We start from the raw sequence: 19,513 nt of genomic DNA, 5'->3' as shown, positions 1-19,513 counted from the left end.
TAGAAGGTTAGAAGAGTTGAAACTAACTTTGTGAAACTGAGCCATGAAATCATCTAAGTGTGAACCCTGACTGAAGTGATGGGATGAAATGGGTTTTCCTTAAGTACATATGAGTACAAAATATACCTTTAAGGAAGTGAGTACTTCCTTTTCATCTCACTCATGGTATACTGTATTCTTGCATTGTTGTCTTGTATCTGTTTTTGGATAAATAATGTTGGTAGAATTTCCAGTAATTTTTTTAAAATGTGTTTTGCTTATTTGAAACAATAAGATCCTTAATTCTTAAACTTTTAGTTTTGATGGCTTTTTATATAAAATATTCAGTAAGTATTGGTATCATTTAAACATACTACTTTATGAGAAACTCTTTACTTCAGTTGAAAGTAATTATAAATTGATTTTTAAAATCAGTAATGGCTTTAGTTCTTATCATTAGTGAAAATGTATTTAAGTTAATTCCCATAGAATATTGTCTGAAATAACTGAATTCAGACGTTGGCTAAACGTTTAGCCTCAGAAGAAATTTTAAACCTAGTCTATAATATTGTATTCCATATTTGAAAATAGAATCCTAAAAGAAATAATAAATCTAAAAAGTTCTCATCACAAGGGAAGAAAAAAATTCTCAAAACTTTATAGTGTGACAGACTTATTGTGATTGTTTTACGGTGTATACAAATGAATTATGCTGTACACCTGAAACTAATATGATATATGTTGATTTTTTACCTCAAAAAAAAAAAAAAAGAACCTCATAGAATTCACAGATGCCTTCCTAGTAATGAATAGTCTCTATTAAATCCAGTGCTTCTGGATTTATATCAGTATTTGGCAGTGCTTAGATGCTCCACACAGTACCTGTGTGTGAGAAAAGACATTTCTAGGGATGACATATGTAAAGTTTCATTACAAGCATTAACAGATAAACATTTGCAATTGATTATGATAATAGGGAACACTACTTTCAGCCCCAATTAAACATTATTCCCCTCCTACCGAAAGATGCATTATTCTCATTAATAGATCTATATTACAAAAAAAATGTACTCCATTATTATTTGAATTTAATCAATAAAAACCTTGTAGAGAAAATATATGTAGAACCTTTTTATACTCTTTGCCTAATTAAGTCTGTAAAGTTAATAATGTGTAATCAAATTACAAGTGGTACTGCATTTAACTTGATAACTGCACAAACTAGATAACTTGACAACTTTCATACTAAAATTGTATAGACTCTATGCTCAATATGTATATAGTATATTCATTAAGAAAGTACACACATGTCATCTTGTATTAGTAGTTACTATTCTATAAATACAGTACAGAATACATCATAATAAAAATAAATATGGTCTTTAAAAAACAATTCCTGGGGCACCTGGGTGGCTCAGTCGGTTAAGCATCTGACTTTGGCTCAGGTCATGATCTCACGGTTCACGAGTTCGAGCCCCACATTGGGCTCTGTGCTGACAGCTCAGAGCCTGATGCCTCCTTCAGATTCTGTGTCTCTCTCTTTCTCTGCCCCTCTCCTGCTGTGATCTCTCTCAAAAATAAACAAACATTAAAAAATTAAAAAAAAAATAAACTATTCCTGGTAAGATGCACAGTCCCAATGACAGGCAAAAAATTCTGTTAATGCTAATGGAGGTGAAGAGCTATGAAGCAGGGACAGTTAGTTGACTCTTGTTTACTAGGGTAGTTTTACCTGAAGTGAAACAGAGCTTAAAATTTCTAAATTGAATGATATTTTAAGTGAAAAATTATCTGTTGTTGATACGAGTGTCATGCAACTTACTCTGCTTTTATCTGTCTTTCACAGAGCTCTTTAATAAGCATTTACGGTCAGTTTTTGGCAGCCTTAGAATCACTGAAAGCATTCTGGGATGCTACGGATGAAATCGACGAGAAGACTTGGGTACTGGAACCAGAAAAACCTACACGGAGTGCAACAGCACGCAGGATTGCACTGGGTAGGGAAAAGGGATTAAGGAGGCTTTTTGTTTGTTTAGATGTTGGATTATACTTTGTATTACTAAGGAAAATGGAGCTCAAGAGGACATTGGACCCTTAGGTGAGACTTTTTTTGCATGAAGTCAACTATTTAAGCTCTGATTTAGCCCTGTGTATTTGAATGTAAATATTTCAGGAGAAAGGGCAAGTACTAAGGTGTTTCATTATAAAAGGTGATGATCCAATGGCAGTATCATTCAGAGATCCTGTATAATCAGCTGTTAAGTAGCTCAGAAATAGTGGAACCGGTTTTTCAGAACTTCCATTATTTGGGAAAAGAAACTGTTAGAAATAGGGGCACCTGGGTGGCTCAAGTCGGTTAAGTGTTGGACGTCAGCTTAGGTCATGATTGTACAGTTTGTGAGTGCAAGCCCCGCACTGGGCTCTGTGCTGACAGCTCAGAGCCTGGAGCCTACTTTGGGTTCTGTCCCCCTCTCTCTCTCTGCCCCTCCCTCACTCATGCTCTGTGTTTCTCCTTCAAAATTAAATAAACATTAAGAAAAAAAAATTTTTTTTTTTAAAAGAAACTGTTAGAAATAATGAAATCTTCATCCATGAAACTAGACAAGATTAATATCAACAGATCTGGGAATATTTTCTGATGAACTTTAGAGGATGAAAGGATCTGAAGTGGGCCATACATGCCATTGAAGAGTAAACAGGAAGCACAAAATAATAATTAAATATATTTTAAGTATTTACTATAAATATATGTGACATTAATGAATAAGATGTGGTACAACTGTGAATACCCCTGCAACATTACCATATTCTTTATTATAAAATTACTGTTTTATGTATTTTCATTATGAGCAAGCCATATATGAAGTCAGTTTTGAGTTCAGCCTCTCCAGATTTTAGATGTTTTAAACTGTGTTTCAGTTCACAGTAAATAGTGTAGTTAGGTGATTATATGATATCTATTTGTGTCTTCCCTTCTCTGTTTTTTTTTTTTAGCCTAAATAAATATATTGTTAAAAGACATATGTTCTGAAAGATATTATGAAATTCTGTTGTGAGTCCTATCCACATTAGCAATTTTTATGGTTTCTCCCCAGGCATAATAGATTATCTGGGAGAAAATAAGTAATATGTAATTATGAGAAAAGGAAGATACCGTTGTATAGCAGTTGTACAAATAGTATTGTTACTTAGTCTAAAAAGTTTAGTCCATATTTAATTTTGAATAGTTGACCAAATAATGGTATATTTGTGAACAAATAGATATTAAGAATGAAAATAGTTTCTTCAAAATAGTGTAGTAATTTATTTTCTTCATAGCCCCATGTAAATAATTATTTTAATTAGGTAATGATTAAATATACTTTTATTATGTATCTCATTGTTCAGCATAAACAACCTGCTTTTTTAGTCACTTTCTCTGTATTTACCTATAGCTCTTTTTTGTCCCCTTTCAGGCACTGATATGCCTTTTGAAGACCAAGTTTTCAGCAAACTAATTGAGATATATTAAATAATATACTCATTATTAAGTGAAGCCATTAGTATATGACATAGCTAAAGGCTAATATGGGATTTGTGTTCATGGTAAAGAATGTATAAGCAAATGAGATTATAGCACTTTTATGTTTTATATATCATTTTTACTTGATTACCTTTTTGTCAGATCTGTAATAATTGTGTTCATATTGTTGTCAACCTTAACCAAAAGTTAATGTTATGGTGTGTAGAATTTATTAAGTCCTTTTTACTGTAAAAATAAAATCCAAATACCCTTATACAATTATACTATGTGCCTTTAAAAGTAAAACTTCTGAAATCCATACAATATTCCAGTATAGATAGAACTTATGAAAGAATCTAGTGCCAAGTAGAAATAGATTTTTCTTAGATCCTATAAACTAGGTTAGTTGTTTGTTATTAAACGAACAGTTTCAGTTTAATGTGAATTGAGTCCGTTGTTGAAGTGGAAAGCTTCACAATGAGCAAAAGAATTCAGAAAATGTTTTTTAAAAATATTTAAATTTCAGTTGACATAAAATGTAATTTTGGTTTCAGGGGTACAATATAGTGATTCAACAGTTCCATGTTACTCAGTGATCATCAAGATAAGTTTTGATTTGTATTTTCCTGATGAAGAGTGATGTTGACCATGTGTCCATTGGCTATCTGCATGTCTTCTTGGGAAAAATGTCTGTTCGTGTCCTCTGTCCATTTCTTAACTGCATTATTCATTTTTGCGATGTTGAGTTTTATAAGTTCTTTATAGATTTTGGATAATGACCCTTTCTCAGATATGTCATTTGGAAATATCTTCTCCCAGTTTGTAGGTTGCCTTTTAGTTTTGTTGACCATTTCCTTTGCTGTGCAGAAGCTTTTTATTTTGCTGAAGTCCCAATAGTTTATTTTTGCTTTTGTGTCCCTTACCTCAGGAGACATCTCTGGAAAGAAGTTGCTACAGCCACCGTCAAAGGGATGTTCTCCTCTAGGATTTTTATGGTTTTAGTTCTCACATTTATTTAGGTCTTTCATCCATTTGGAATTTACTTTTATGTTTGGTGTAAGAAATAGTCCAGTTTTTCCAACACCATTTGTTGAAGAGATTGTCTTTTTCCCAATGGATATTATTTCCTGCTTTGTCGAAGATTAATTGACCATATAGTTATGGGTTTATTTCTGAGTATTCTGTTTTGTTCTATTGATCTATATTTTGTGCCAGTACTACACTGTTTCGATCACTACAACTTTGTAATATAATTTGAAGTCTGGAATAGTGATACCTCCAGCTTTGCTTTTCTTTTTCAAGGTTGCTTTGGCTATTCAGGGTCTTTTCTGGCTCCATACAAATATCAGGGTTGTTTTTCTAACTCTGTGTAAAATGCTAATGGTAGTTTGACAGGGATTGCATATTAAATGTGTAGATTGCTTTAGGTAATAAAGACATTTTAGCAATATTCATTCTTCTAACCTATGAGCATGGAATGTCTTTCCATTTTTTTGTATCACTGTTTCCCTTCATCAGTGTTGTATAGTTTTCAGAGCACAGGACTTTCACCTCTTTGGTTAGGTTTATTCCTAGGTATCTTTTTTTTTTTTTTTTTTTTTTTTGGTGTAGTTGTAAGTGGGATTGATTTCTTAATTTCTCTTTCTGCTGCTTCATTTTTAGTGTATAGAAATGCAACAGATTTCTGTATGTTGATTTTGTATCCTGTGACTTTACTGAATTCATATATAAGTTCTAGCAGTTTTTTGGAGGAGTCTTTTGGGTTTTCTCTATGGAGTATCAGAAAGTTTTACCTCCTTGCTGATTTGGATACCTGATACAAGTGAGATGTTAAAATTCCCTGCTATTACTGTGTTATTATCAATTAGTTCCTTTATGTTTGTTATTGTTTTATATATTTGGGTGCTTTCATGTTGGGTGCATAGATATTTACAATTGTTAGATATTCTTGTTGGATTGTCCCCTTTATTATGATATAGTGCCCTTCTTCATCTCTCGTTACGGTCTTTGGTTTAAAGTCTACTTTGTCCAGTATAAGTATTGCTACTCTGGCTTTCTTTTGACATCCATTTGTGTAGTAAATATTTCTCTTTAAGTCTAAAATGAGTCTCCTGTAGGCAGAATATAGATAGGTTTTAACTTTTGTTTATCCATTCTGACAACTTCTGTCTTTTGATTGGAGCGTTTAGTCCACTTCATTGGAAGTGATTATTGATAGAAAATGTTGCGATAAAACTCCATAAAACTCAAATCATAATTTATTGTATGCTGGTCTTTTTACATCTGACCATAATTGTGCTTTCCAAGAAAGTTATGGAAGTCACTTTGATAATTATTTCTTGAACTTGTGATTTCTTTTAATATTAAAGATCTATCACTCTATAAAAAATTTTTATTTAAGCTAAAATAGAATTCTGACCAGAATTTCACTAGAAATCAATTAACTTAATGGATTGACTCTGTATTTTAAAACTTTAGATGGATCCCCAAATCTTTATTCATAATCATAATTTCAAAGTGCATTTCTTTTAGACTATAAAATTATATTTATAAATATATTTTATAAATAAATACATTTATATATTTATTGAAACCCATAACACATTGGCTACTCTTTCCTGTGGTACAGTAAGTACCCAGACAGATACTGCTTTATTTTTTATTTGATGAACTTCTACTTCTATAAACTTTAATGTTCTTTTATTCTAGGGAATAATGCTTCAATACATATAGAGGTTGACCCCAAGCATCCTACTATGCTTCCTGAGTGCTGCTTTCTTGGAGCTGACCATGGTATGAGATCTCCTATTTAAATGTTTTTAACAGTCATAAAATTCTTGTCTTTCACTGTTAAAATATTCTAAAATATTAACATATGGTAATTATTTTAAATGAAAATGTTTCATCATTCTGAACTGTGTAGTTTTGTGTTTTTTTAAGTAGATGATTTAGATTTTCCAGTCAAATAATTAGCAAATTCTGTGTTTTAACAAGAGAGTATATTAGAGTTGCTAAGAGATCTTAGAAGTTTTCATCAGAAAATAATTTGTAACTACATGTGGTAATAGGTATTAACTGAATTTGTAGTGATCATTTTGCAATACACACACATACCAAATCATGATGTTGTACACCTAAAAGTAATACAATATTATATACCAATTATATCTCAGTTAAAAAAAAATTCTGTGCTAAATGTGGCTTTACAAAGCGAGAGCTGCAGACACTACATTTTTAAACTTTTTTTTTTTTTTTTTTTTTTTTTTTTTAAATCTCTGAAGTGGTAAAACCTCTTGGAATTAAGCTGAGCAGGAACATACATTTGTGGTAGGTATTTTTTGTAACACAATGTTTATTTTTCTATTATTTTGCAAATTTAATAACAATTTTTTTCATGCTTTTAGGGATCCAGAAAATAGTCTGTTACAAAATTTGAAGGATGTTTTAGAAATAGATTTTCCAGCTCGCACTAACCTGGAAAAATCTGTAAGTTTTATGAGTGCTTTGATATTCCAAACAGCATAGCATAATGAAAGTTAAATGTTCTTCTTTTAGACACCAGAGAAAAATGAGGCTGAAAGGGAGGGAATTGGAAGAATATTGTAACAGACTTCTGAACTGCAAGCAACAGTAGCATCAAAGAATTTGTTAACCTTTGATTAGTGGTTTAAGTATACTTTTGTCATGGTCTTTGTAGCAATGAAGTGATTAATGACAGACATCTTTATTATTAAAAATAGGGGGAAAGGTCCAAAGTAGCTAATGAGATGTTTGGATATTCTAATACTATCTGCTTATGGATGATTGAAATAAAGTTTTAATTAGCTTGATGTATTTTGTGAAGGATGGCAGTACAGTTTTTGAAAATGAATAGATGTTACTGTGTTGCAAAAATGATAAACTTGGAATTGAGTTTTGATAAAGTTGCAGAGGTTGTAGACTATTAAAGTGGTGGGAATGTTTTTGTCTTCTTCCTTTAGTTAAAGAATTTTGAAGTTTAGTAATCATTAGCTAATGTCAGTTAGTATCTTTATATATTACATTGGCATAATATTGATGTACAATGTGGGAAATTTACTTAAGCCCCAAATAGAATCTGTTTTTAGTATATCTATGTGTATTACTTACTGGATGAAAAAGGAAGCACTCTTACAAATCGTTTTTCTGAAGTGTTAAGCAGTGATGTAACTGTATTTTCTGTAAAGAATGCTATAGTTACCTTTATGAAAACTTTGAATGAAAATTTGATCTTGTCTATCCCATATTATTCTTACATTACCTTGTGTGTTTTAAACACTTGTGCTTATAAATATTTCTTCTTTTGAAGGATTTTTCTATGGATTGTGGCATTTGTTATTCATATCAACTTGATGGTGCCATTCCTGATCATGTGTGTGATAATCCTCAATGTGCACAGCCTTTCCATCAAATATGCTTATATGAGGTAAAAAATTAAAATAACGCTGTTAAGACTATTTTGGCTACCATGACCTAGCAAGTCTGCATGTTGAAATATACAGAATCCAAAATCTGTTTAAGTGAATAGCAATCTCTTTTTTCCATTAGCTTCTTTACCAGTCCATTTCCAGATGCCCGTGTGCTTTCATTTCTTCATCCTGGTTACTAATGAGTGAATAAATGTCCTAAAGTAGTATCCTAGGAAGGGAGAAAATGTATCCAGAATATATTCATGGGCTGCTTACTGATGCATAACAGATCAAATTGATGCTACATTGGAATCTTTCAGTGAAAATCTCATGTGACCACAATGCAAACTGTCACTCATCCAAGTGGGAGTAGTAGTGGTAGCAATAAGGTGAAAGGGACCTGGCACTAATGAGTGTCTGTTACTTTTCAAAGTATATTTAAATATAGAATAAATGTAATAATCTTACTTTTGATATTGAGAAAAATGCGTTTTGTGATCTGGATATGTCACAGCACTCTCAGTGACATTTTATTTATTATTTACTATCTGTGAAGTCTGCTTTCATTCCTGTGTATAGTCATTTGATCTCTACAGCATTCATCTTAGGGCACAGTTGACATGATTATATATGCATGTATATATGAAACACCTTGCAGTTGTATAGTGCGTTCAGTCTTCTTGAATATCACCTCTTGTTTTCGTGATTAGAGGTAGCAAACAGTTGGTGTTACCCGCACTTTAAGAATGGAGAACTTAGAGATGTCAATTCACCTTCTATAAACTCACAAAATACCAGGTCTAATTATAGAGATACTCTTAAGGGAACATGTGCTTTCTTTTATAATAATGAATATTCATTTAATTTTTAAAAATGGACTGCCTCGTGCTTATAATTAGTGGATTGAGAATTAACCCACTATTGGTGATTAAGACCAGAATTGAGACCTAAATTTTCACGAGCTTACGGTATCTTTTACAGCAAGAGTTCTTAATTTGTAATTAATGACTTCAGGTCAGGTCTGTGAACCCCATTGACTTGTGTACATTATTTTTGTGTCTATTTTGGATGTTGAGAAAATGCATAAAGGGGCCCATAATTTGGCTATAAACCAGTGGTATAGATCTCGAAATTCGTGGTGGTCTCCCCTTATTATTCAGCATACTACTAGTCTGGTATTGGCCAGGAAATGTTCCCCTTACTTTTTGTAAAAGAAAATTAAGAAGGTAAATCTTTTGGAATAAAAATATATGTAATCATAAAGGAAATGAATTTAGAGTATCTGTAATGTGTAATCATGCTGACATTGCTCCCTTTTTCTTCTCTTTTTAAAATCTTCAGTGGTTGAGAGGACTGTTGACTAGTAGACAGAGTTTTAACATCATATTTGGTGAATGCCCATATTGTAGTAAGGTAAGGAAATCATTAATCAAATTTCATAAAATACGCCTAGCTTTTAATAGTGTGCTTTGGAAGATAGATAAGTATATAGAATATCAGCTTATGCAAAACTTTTTGTTACTTCTGTTATTCTATGTGGTAAGAAAAAAAAAAAGGTAAAATTGTCCCTGTCAATGACATTTTGTTTTTTAAATTGCTCCTTTGATCAAAAAAAGTTATTTTTCAAACTGTATCATGACACTGTTTTCTACAATAAAGCAATCTTATTTTTTAGAATGTCCACAAACTTACTTTGTTAAATTGTATTCTCTTTTTACAAGCCAATTACCTTGAAAATGTCTGGGAGGAAATCCTAAAATAAGAATGTAACATTTCTGTGAAGAACTGGCAGCCTTAAGAATTATCAAAAGGATTTTATTTGATATCTTCAGAGAAAGTATAAAGTAAGACCTACTAAAATCAAAAGAAAAAGAACGATAAAGCCATAATAATACACGTCAGTAACTGTCTCTTCACTGAGAGTAGAGTCTCTGACCTCCATTCCGGTTGGAGAAGTATATGTATACCAAGATGAAGATCTTGAGTTGTCGAGTATATACGGACTGATAAAATCTTGATATGGTTTGTAAAGTGAATTTGGGAACTGTATAGAGCTCGGTTTTTGTGGAGAACTGTTTCTTTCATTCAGAATTTGAGACTCACAGTACTTTTGTCTTCTCTTTGTGCTTTCCTATGGAAAAGTATATATATTGTGTTAGGTCTGAGTTATCCTTATACTGTGTACTCTAAGAGTTCTAAATAAAACATGTTACACAAAACGAACAAATTTTTTGCATATTCTTCCTGAGAAGAATTTTTTTTTTTTTGGGACAGAGAGAGACAGAGCATGAACGGGGGAGGGGCAGAGAGAGAGGGAGACACAGAATCGGAAACAGGCTCCAGGCTCAGAGCCATCAGCCCAGAGCCTGACGCGGGGCTCGAACTCACGGACCGCGAGATCGTGACCTGAAGTCGGACGCTTAACCGACTGCGCCACCCAGGCGCCCCCTGAGAAGTTTTTTATAAAGTACTTATCCCATTAACCAACCCAAATCTAGTTAAACTGATTGGTTCTTTTAAATCAGGCAATAGGCCATCTTATAAATAATTTGCCCTCTAAAAATACAACGAACTATGAAACCTGAATTTTCTTGGCAAGACAAATCTTATGTGGGCAAGATAGTCACGATTAGAAAGCTTTTTGGTTATTAATAATTAGTGATTCTGAGGCAGCCATGGCAGCAGAGCGAGATGTTGGTGGCAGTGCTGCACGTCCACAGAGCAGCCTTGGTCCAGCAGCCTCCTGCCTGGATTCCAGAGAATGACATCTCCCAATAACAGACCTTAAGAAGAAAGTTGGTTAAAATCCTTATTTGTCTTGAACGTTGATCCAAGAAAAGATGCTCATTTCCTAGCCAAAAAGGAAAAAGTCTCCACAGATTACAGTTTTGCAATGTTAAACTGGAATGCCTAGAAGCATACGACAAAATTTGTCAGAGGATGTTGCCAAAGACTCAAGAAGATCAACATGACCCTTGTTCTTTGGTGGGGACTTAGAACACACTGTTTGGAAAGCAGCGTCAAGCTGTCCACCCGTGGAGGTATGAAGGAGGATATCATTATAAATAAACCTCCAAATACCCTCAGAGAAAATCAGGTATTTGTGAAATTCCATAAAGCAAGAAGCAAAATACCTATTTCTAAGAAGAATCAGCTGTTACTAGAATTCAGTTTCTGGAATGAGCCTGTGTCACGGAGGGCCTGATATATGTGAATTCAGAGCCTAGAACTCCCACAAGGAGCGGTGATTACATAGGGCAGTTATTGTTTAGCCAAACAAAAAAACAATTTTCCCCCAAACTGATCTATAGATTCAACACTGTCCCAGTCAAAATCCAATCAGGCTTTGGAAATGCAGTGGACCCAGAATAGCTAAAACAACCATGACAGTCAAGAACAAAGTGGAAAAACATACTTCACAATTTGAAAACTAATCACAAAGCTAGACTAATCAAGACAGTATGGTCCTGGCACAGGGACAGGCATATAGATCAGTGGAATAGAATTGAAAGTCCAGAAGAAAACTCTCACATACATGAGGAATTGGTTTCCAACAAATGTACGAAGGCAATTCAGTGGGGACAGGTAATCTTCAACAAAGGTGCAGAGACAACTGGACATCCTTGTAAAAATATAAATTTAGACCTACTTCATTTTGTACAAAAATTGACCAGAACCAAATTGTAAATGTAAATATAGCTGGAATTTAAAACTTTAAGGAAAAAAAAAAAAAAAAACAGGAGAAAATCTGTGATCTAGGGTCAGGTAAAGTGTTCTCTATAATATCAAACGTACAAAAGCAAATAAAAGTTTACATAATTGAAGGACATCATTTAAAAAAATTCAAAGGCAACTCACAGACTGGGAGAAAATTCTGCAAATCATTTATCTGATAAAGGATTTGTATCCAGAATACATAAAGACTTGAATAGACAGTTCTCTGAAAGCATATGAAAAGATGCTCAACATCACCAATTGCAAGAGAAATGCAAATCAAACTATAATGAGATATCATCTTACCCTTTAAGGCCATTATCAAAAGAACAGAAAATAACAAATGATGAAGATACAGAGAAATTGGAACCCTTGTGTACTGTTGAGAGGACTGTAAAATGGTGTAGCCATTATGGGAAACAGCACAGAAGTTCCTCAAAACATTAGAAGTAGAATTACCATATAATCCAGCAATCCTACTTCCGGGTATATATTGAGAACTCAAGTGTCTTGAAGAGATATATGTACACCCATGTTCATCATAGCATTATTCACAGTAGCCAAGAGGCAGAAGCAACCCAGATTCCTATGGGCAGATGAATAAAGAATATATACATATAATGGAATATTATGCAGCCTTAAAAAAGGAAATCCTGCCACATGCTACAATATGGATCAATCCTTGAGGACATTCTGAAGAGCAAATTAAGCCAGTCACAAAAGGACATCTATGATTCCACTAACACGAAATATCTCAAGAAGTCAAAATAACAGAAACAAAAAGGTAGTTGCCAAGGTAGAGGGTAGTTGGTCTAAAGTTTCAATTTTGCAAGATGTAAAAGTTCTAGAGATCTTTTGCACAACAGTGTGAATATACTTGGCACTACTAAACTACACGGTTAAGTTTAATGTTACTTCCTTTTTACTACAATAAAAAATAAAAATAGTCATTCCCAACCTTTATCATGACATGGAACCCTTTACCTGACCTACATGCCATATATTGGATAAAGGAATTGGCTGTTCACAACCAGAGGAAATTGCCCCAGGGTGGATATTGTGGCATGTCTCATAGAAAGCTCTGGGAACAGACCAACCACTGTAGACTGAATATTATTGATACATGCAAGTTCCAGGAATTTCTTACACCATTCCTATTAGCCAGAGCTCTTAATCAGTTTCCTGCTTTAATCTTAACTGGTTACGAGTCGTTCTGTTTCTACTTCACTTTGGTGACCTGCCCTGCCCTGTCCGTGTACTATTTATCAAGTAACTTAGAAGGAAAAAATTAAAAAACAAGGCAAAATATTTCAATCTTCAGCCATCTGATGTAATACCATCATTCTTCACAATAGCTACTTTCTTGACCTCTTCAAAGAGCCTTTTTTACCCCCCTGAAAGTCACTTTCAGGATGCAGTTTTAGAAGGCAAGAAGTAATTACCTTCTACATAAGGTATACAAAACAAAATAGAGGTCTTGAAGGAAGGCCCTTTAACTTTTCTACCTAGAAGAAATCATTGAAAGTCAAATAACTAACTTTAAGCTACTCTTTACTGCCTGAGAGCTAATAAAGACACACTATCCCAATTGTCCTAAAGTTTTCTCAGCTTTAGAGGTGCCTAGCTGGCCCAGGGTGTACAGCACGTGACTTTTGATCTCAGGGGCATGAGTTCATGCCCCACATGGGTGTGGAGCCTACTTTAAAAAAAAAATTGTCAGCTTTATTTGCCAAAGGCAAAATAACTACTCCTGTGGCCCCCTAAAGCATTGTTCTCCCACAAAGAAAAAGAAATATGCCATCAAATTTTATAATTTTAAAGACGGAGAGCCACTAGTTAGCTAACAAGTAGCATTTACGTATAATAACTTACATGTAGACGATATCCCCATCCAGGTAAGAACAGAAGTCAAGCTACTAAAATTTCAAGGTTGGTTACACACTAGAGAAGTCTGTGTACCTAATCTCTCTTTAAGCAACAACTGATATCAAATGGGGAGGCCCTCATCTAAGGATTTAACCACCAGTTGTCTTCGGCTTACTGAGAGATCTGCTTGGGAAAGATAGTCTATGGCATAGGTTGTAAAATGTTGTGAGTTGCCTGTTTTGTGAATAAAGATTGATTGGAACACAGCCACACTCATTTGTATTTTACTGTGTATGGCTGCTTTTATACTGCAATGGCAGAGTTGAATTGTTTCTGACAAAGGCTAGGCTGTAAACCCAAAATATTTACCATCTGGCTCTTTACGAAAAAGCTTTCTGGTCTATGGCATAGTATTTCAAACATTAGAAAAAGCGTACAAATCATTTTGGGATCCTGTTAAAATAGATTTCAGGGGAGCCTGGGTGGCTCAGGTGGTTAAGCCTCGACTTTGGTTCAGGTCATGATCTTGCGATTTGTGAGTCTGAACCCCACACTGGCCTCTTCTGTCAGTGCAGAGTCTGCTTTGGATCCTCTTACTCTCTCTCAAAAATAACAAACATGAAAAATACACATTTAATTCAGAAGGTCTAAGACAAGACTTAGATTCTGTGTTTCTAAGAAGCTCCAGGTGATGCCAGTGCAGCTGGTTGGCACAGCAGACCTTTAGTAGCAGAGGCTTAAGGCATACAATAATCCTAGTCAGTATAGTGTTTCTGAACCTGGGACACTTGTGCTCCATAGGACATTTAACAATTTCTGGAGACATTCTGGGTACTACAACTGGGAGGAAGTACTATTGGCATCTACTAGATAAAGGCCAGAGGTGGCTTACAGTGTACAGAACAGCCAGCTCAGTAAGCCCATAGTAGTGCTGTTGAGAAACCTTGAATTCTGAGCAAGTTATTAGCCTTGAATGCACGTCAGAGTCAATTAGGAAGCTATGAAAAATACCAATACCCTTTTTAGTTCTAGCCATGAATAATGGGCATCAGATCTCCCCTCCTGCTGTGAAAAGCCCATGAAATGAATACAAACCAATAGAGTTGGACAAAATATATGAAGGAACTTATCACACAGAGAAAACAAGGCTGTGATTCTTGAGGAAAGGAAAACACCCAGAGTGATAAAAGCTACGGTTTCAGATGATCTTTACCTTAGCCCAGCCTTCAAAAAGCCTAAATGAAGTGAAGCATGACTAATCAAGTTGAACCACCAATAAATTATTTGTCTGCCAGAACAAAAGTCAGTACTCTTTAAAGGAATACAATAAAATGTGGAGTTTCAAGAACTGACTAGCAGCCACGATATTCAGCGTATAATAAAACTTTTACGACACACAAGTAACAGGAAACTGTGACCCATAACTAGAAGAGGAGAAATAGGTGTGACCCAGATGGTAAAATTATCAAACAGGGACAATAAAACCACTACTTAAGTATGTTCAAGGAATTAAATATAAAGTTAAACATAATTAGTGAACAGATCGAGAGACTCAGCAGAGAAATGGGAAATATAAAATGCTTCTAGAATGGAAAAATACAATAAATGAAGTTAAACATCCACTGGTTAAATAGGTAGAGACCAGGCAAAGGACCAGAATGAAGCACAGCAAGATAAAAGACTAATTTGAAAAACGAACAGAGCCTCCGAAAAGGCCTGAGAGAAGGTAGACGATTCTAACTGCATGTATTTGGATCTCAGAGAAGAGGGATTGAGGCATGAAACAAATCCTAGCTGAAACTTTTCCAGTGATGACAATTACGAACCCACAGATGAAAAAAGCTCAATGAGCCCAAAGCAGAATAAACATAAAGACAACTATCTCTAGAAAACCAAAGATAAAAAGCAAATATTAAAAGCCAGAAGGGACACATTATATATAGGGTCAATGATAAGAATAACTGCTAACTTCTCATCGGAAAAAAACACAAGACGACAAGAAACATTTTTAAATTCAGAACGAAAAATCTCATGTCAGGTGAGGCCTTCACAATGAAGGTGAGGGGCATCTAGTTCCAGCCAAGGCAGTAAGTACATTCTACTTTATTCCTTCTAATTACTACTAAAGATTTTAGACAAAAATTAATACAACATTCTGAAAGTTGTAGAATAGAAGGCGGACTGGATAAGGACCTTAGAACACACAGAATGACCCAGCCCCAAGTCTCATCCCAACCACCTTTTTTTTTTTGATGCCTATTTATCCCAGCCTGGGCCACAGTGCAATCTACAATTGGAAAACAACACTGTGCACACAAAAAAGTCCAGGAAAAGCCTGTTGTCTTTAAACAGTGGATCAGCAGGAAGGCAAGTATACAGTTCAGAACACTTGTCTCCTATACCTGCTGTACTTTAGGTGAACACATGAAAGAAGCTGTACCCTTCCCACTTCCCACTAGGGGTTGTGGAAACTGGGGTAGAGTCCTGTCAGGTGTCACCAGCATGCGTTAACCAGGAAGCACACCTACCCTTCCCCACCAAGCACTGAGAAGACTAAAGTGGAGCCCTGTCAAAAGACCAACCCCACACTAACAAAGCAGTACCCTCTCCACTGGCGTTATGGAAATTATGAGACAGAGCCCTGTCAATGCCCAGCCTGTACTACTGAGCACTGACTTCTCCTTCCCTCTCTCCCAGACACTCTGGAGACCAAAGGGTAGAGCCTTGTAGACTGTCCTTCCCTGCACTCACAACATAAGTAGTGCTTCTCTTCCTCTGCAACAGACACCATGGACATTGTGCAGTAGAGCCCTAAGGACCATGCCCAGCCTGCATTAAGCAAACATTAGCAAAAAGCAGCAACCCTCTATTTCTCTTTGGCCTCAAATGTGGATAGGAGCCCAACTGACCCATCACTGTCATGCATTAAAAAAAAAAAAAAGTATACCTCACATCCCTCTAGTTAGAAAACCTTGTTCTCAGGAATAGAACTACAAGAGAGCTAACTAGCCAAGCTATAGAAAAAAAAAAATCAATAATACTACAAACCAATGGGATCTGATAATATTTATAGAGCACTACACCTCAAAACAGTAGAATGCATGGTCTCTTTAATCTCTCATTAAGACAATACCCTGTGTCAAAAAATAAACCTTAACAAATTTGAAATGATACAAAATATGTTCTCAGACAATAATATAAATTAGAAATCAGTAACAAAGAAAATGGAAAAAATCTTCACTTAGAAATTAACACACTCCTAACAGCCAAGGCATCAAAAGAAGTCTCATGAAAAAGTACAAAATTAAAAATACTGGGGTGCCTGGGTGGCTCAGTTGGTTAAGCATCCAACTTCAGCCCAAGTCATGATCTTGCAGCTCGTGGGTTCGAGCCCCACATCAGCCTCTCTGCTCTCAGATCCTCTATCTTCCCCTCTCTCTGCCCCTCCCCAACTTGCTCTCTCTCTCTCTGAAAAACAAATCAACGTTAAAAAATAAGTAAAATTAGGGGCACCTGGGTGGCGCAGTCAGTTAAGCAACCAACTTCTGCTCAGATCATGATCTCACAGTTCCTGAGTTTGAGCCCTGCTGACAGCTCAGAGCCTGGAGCCTGCTTCTGATTCTGTGTCTCCCTCTCTTACTGCCCCTACCCTGCTCATGCTCTGTCTCTCAGAAATAAATAAATGTAAATAAATAATAAAATAGGTACAAGAAAAGTACATTACATAAGGATTTATGGGATACAGTTAAACCAATACTTAATAGGACATTTATAGCATTAAATACCTATATTAGAAAAAATGAAAGGGCTCAAACAATAGTCTAACCTTCTACCTAAACTAGAAAAAGGAAAATAAACTAAAAATCAAGTTGAAACAAAGAATAGGAAAATCTGCCCAGTCTAAATCCAGCCTGTTTTGTAGAGTTACCAACTAAGAATTAATTTTAAATTTTTAAATGGTTGGAACAGTTTCTGATTGGAAAATTTTATGGAATTCAAACAAGTGCCATAAAACTTTGTTGGAACTCAGACTCATTTGTTTACATATTGTATATGATACTTTTGTACTATGGTATACAGCTGAATAGTTGTAACAGAGAGCATGTGACCTATAAAACCTACATATTTAACTATTTGGCTGCTTGCAGAGAACTTTGACTACTCTTGAAATTGAATCCATAGTGAAAAGGAGAAATCTCTAGGCCCAGATGGTTTCACTGGAGAATTCTCTAAAATACTTTATTTACTTTAAAAATTTTTTAAATGTTTATTATTGAGAGAGTGTGAGCACGGGAGGAGCAGAGAAAGCAAGCGACAGAATCTGAAACAGGCTCCAGGCTCTGAGCTGTCAGCACAGAGCCCCATGCGGGGCTTGAACTCATGAGCGGTGAGATCATGTCCTGAGCCAAAGCCGGAAGGTTAACTGACTGAGCCACCCAGGCGCCCCTCTAAAACATTTTAAAAAGAGACAACACGAATTCTACTAATTCTGTTCCAGAAATTAAAAGGAGGAAGACTTGTCAACTCATTTTATGAGGCCAGCACTGCCGTGATACAAACACTGGATAAAGACAGAATAAAAAGAAAGCTACACACCAGTAGTCCTCATTAACAGATGTAAAAGTTCTCAACAAAATACTAGGAAATTGAACCTAACAACATATGAAAAGAATTCTACACCAGGTAAGACTAGAGGGGTGCCTGGGTGGCTCAGTCAGTTGAGCATCCGACTTTGGCTCAGGTCATGATCTCACAGTTTGTGAGTTCAAGCCCCACGTTGGGCTCTGTGCTGACAACGTGGAGCCTGGAGCTCGCTTCAGATTCTGTGTCTCCCTCTCTCTCTGCCCCTTCCCTGCTCGTGCTCTGTCTCTGTCTCTCTCTCTCTCAAAAATAAACAAACATTAAAGAAATGTAAGACTAGTTCAATATTCAAACACTAATCAATGTCATCCACCATGGCAACAGTGTAAAGCTGAAAAATCATATGATCATATTAATTGATACAGAAAAAGCACTTGATAAAATTTAATACCCATTCATGATAACTCTTAGTACACTAGAAATAGAGGTGAGCCTCATCATCCTGATAACACCTACCAAAAATATACAGCTAACATCACACTAAATGGTGAAGAATAAACAACTCACATGTTCTTCAACACTACGTCCATACTTCAGAACATTCCTTATCAGTAAAAAGGAATGAACTATACTGAGACATGCAAACTCAGATGGATCTCTAGGGCATTATGGTGAATGAAATAAAGCCCATGTCAACAAGTTACATAGTAAAGAATTTGATTTGTACAACATGCTCAAGATAATCTATTATAGTGATATGGAACAAATCAGTGCTTTCCAGGGTTTAGGATAAAAGGGAGGGTGTCCATATAAAGCAATACACGGAAGTTTCTATGTGAGGGAGTTTCTTCCTAGAACAGTTCTGTACAGTAATTTTTGTGATTAGTCTATACATGTAATACAATTTAACAGCAACATACACATATGAGTGCATGTAAAAACTGATGACCAAATAAGGTATGTATTTTATAGTAGTATGCCAAAGTTAGTTCCTGGTTTTGAAAATTATACTATTAAGATGATGTCATTGGAGGAAGCTGGGTAAAGGGTACACGGGAGCTGAAGGAAGGGTACATGGGAGCTCTCTGTTGCAATTTCTGAAGTGTGCAATTATTTTAAAATGAAATGTTAAAAAAATAAATTCAGAGGTAAAATACAGTTCCAGCTCTCCCACACCAAAAAACAAAATACAAACAAACAAACAAAAAAAGTAAAGGTGAAATAAAGATATTTTCAGACAAGAAGTGAGAGAATTAGTCTCCAGGAACTTTCCACTACAATGTTAAAGGAAATTCTCTGCGAAGACGGGAAATGAACCAACTGTAAACTCAGATCTAGAGGGCTGAAGAATTCCAACAGCAATAAATATGAGACTTTTTTTTTCCTCTCAATTTCTTTGAAATAAAAGTGATTTTTTAAAAAAATAATTTAACGTTTATTCATT

At 35.1% G+C, this 19,513-nt stretch overlaps 2 protein-coding genes across 10 annotated transcripts in view; one reads left to right on the top strand and one right to left on the bottom strand.

The window, feature by feature from the left end:
• Positions 1 to 10,127, top strand: part of FANCL (FA complementation group L) — an 85,196-nt gene extending 75,069 nt beyond the window's left edge. For all 3 annotated transcript variants that reach the window (XM_047851861.1, XM_047851860.1, XM_047851859.1), the window contains 7 exons: positions 1,826 to 1,976; positions 6,191 to 6,274; positions 6,763 to 6,808; positions 6,886 to 6,967; positions 7,809 to 7,925; positions 9,250 to 9,321; positions 9,630 to 10,127. In XM_047851861.1, coding sequence (XP_047707817.1) covers positions 1,826 to 1,976; positions 6,191 to 6,274; positions 6,763 to 6,808; positions 6,886 to 6,967; positions 7,809 to 7,925; positions 9,250 to 9,321; positions 9,630 to 9,665 — 588 coding nt within the window. In that variant the 3' untranslated portion in view covers positions 9,666 to 10,127. The remainder of the gene's footprint in view (positions 1 to 1,825; positions 1,977 to 6,190; positions 6,275 to 6,762; positions 6,809 to 6,885; positions 6,968 to 7,808; positions 7,926 to 9,249; positions 9,322 to 9,629) is intronic.
• Positions 9,708 to 19,513, bottom strand: part of VRK2 (VRK serine/threonine kinase 2) — a 104,476-nt gene continuing 94,670 nt past the window's right edge. For all 7 annotated transcript variants that reach the window (XM_047851853.1, XM_047851854.1, XM_047851852.1 and 4 more), the window contains one exon: positions 9,708 to 10,039. In XM_047851853.1, coding sequence (XP_047707809.1) covers positions 9,737 to 10,039 — 303 coding nt within the window. In that variant the 3' untranslated portion in view covers positions 9,708 to 9,736. The remainder of the gene's footprint in view (positions 10,040 to 19,513) is intronic.

Source organism: Prionailurus viverrinus, chromosome A3 (genome assembly GCF_022837055.1).
Source record: "Prionailurus viverrinus isolate Anna chromosome A3, UM_Priviv_1.0, whole genome shotgun sequence".
In the NCBI taxonomy this organism is placed as follows: Eukaryota; Metazoa; Chordata; class Mammalia; order Carnivora; family Felidae; genus Prionailurus; species Prionailurus viverrinus.
The sequence above is the reverse complement of the archived record's forward strand: the minus strand, read 5'-3'. Positions and strand labels throughout refer to the sequence as shown.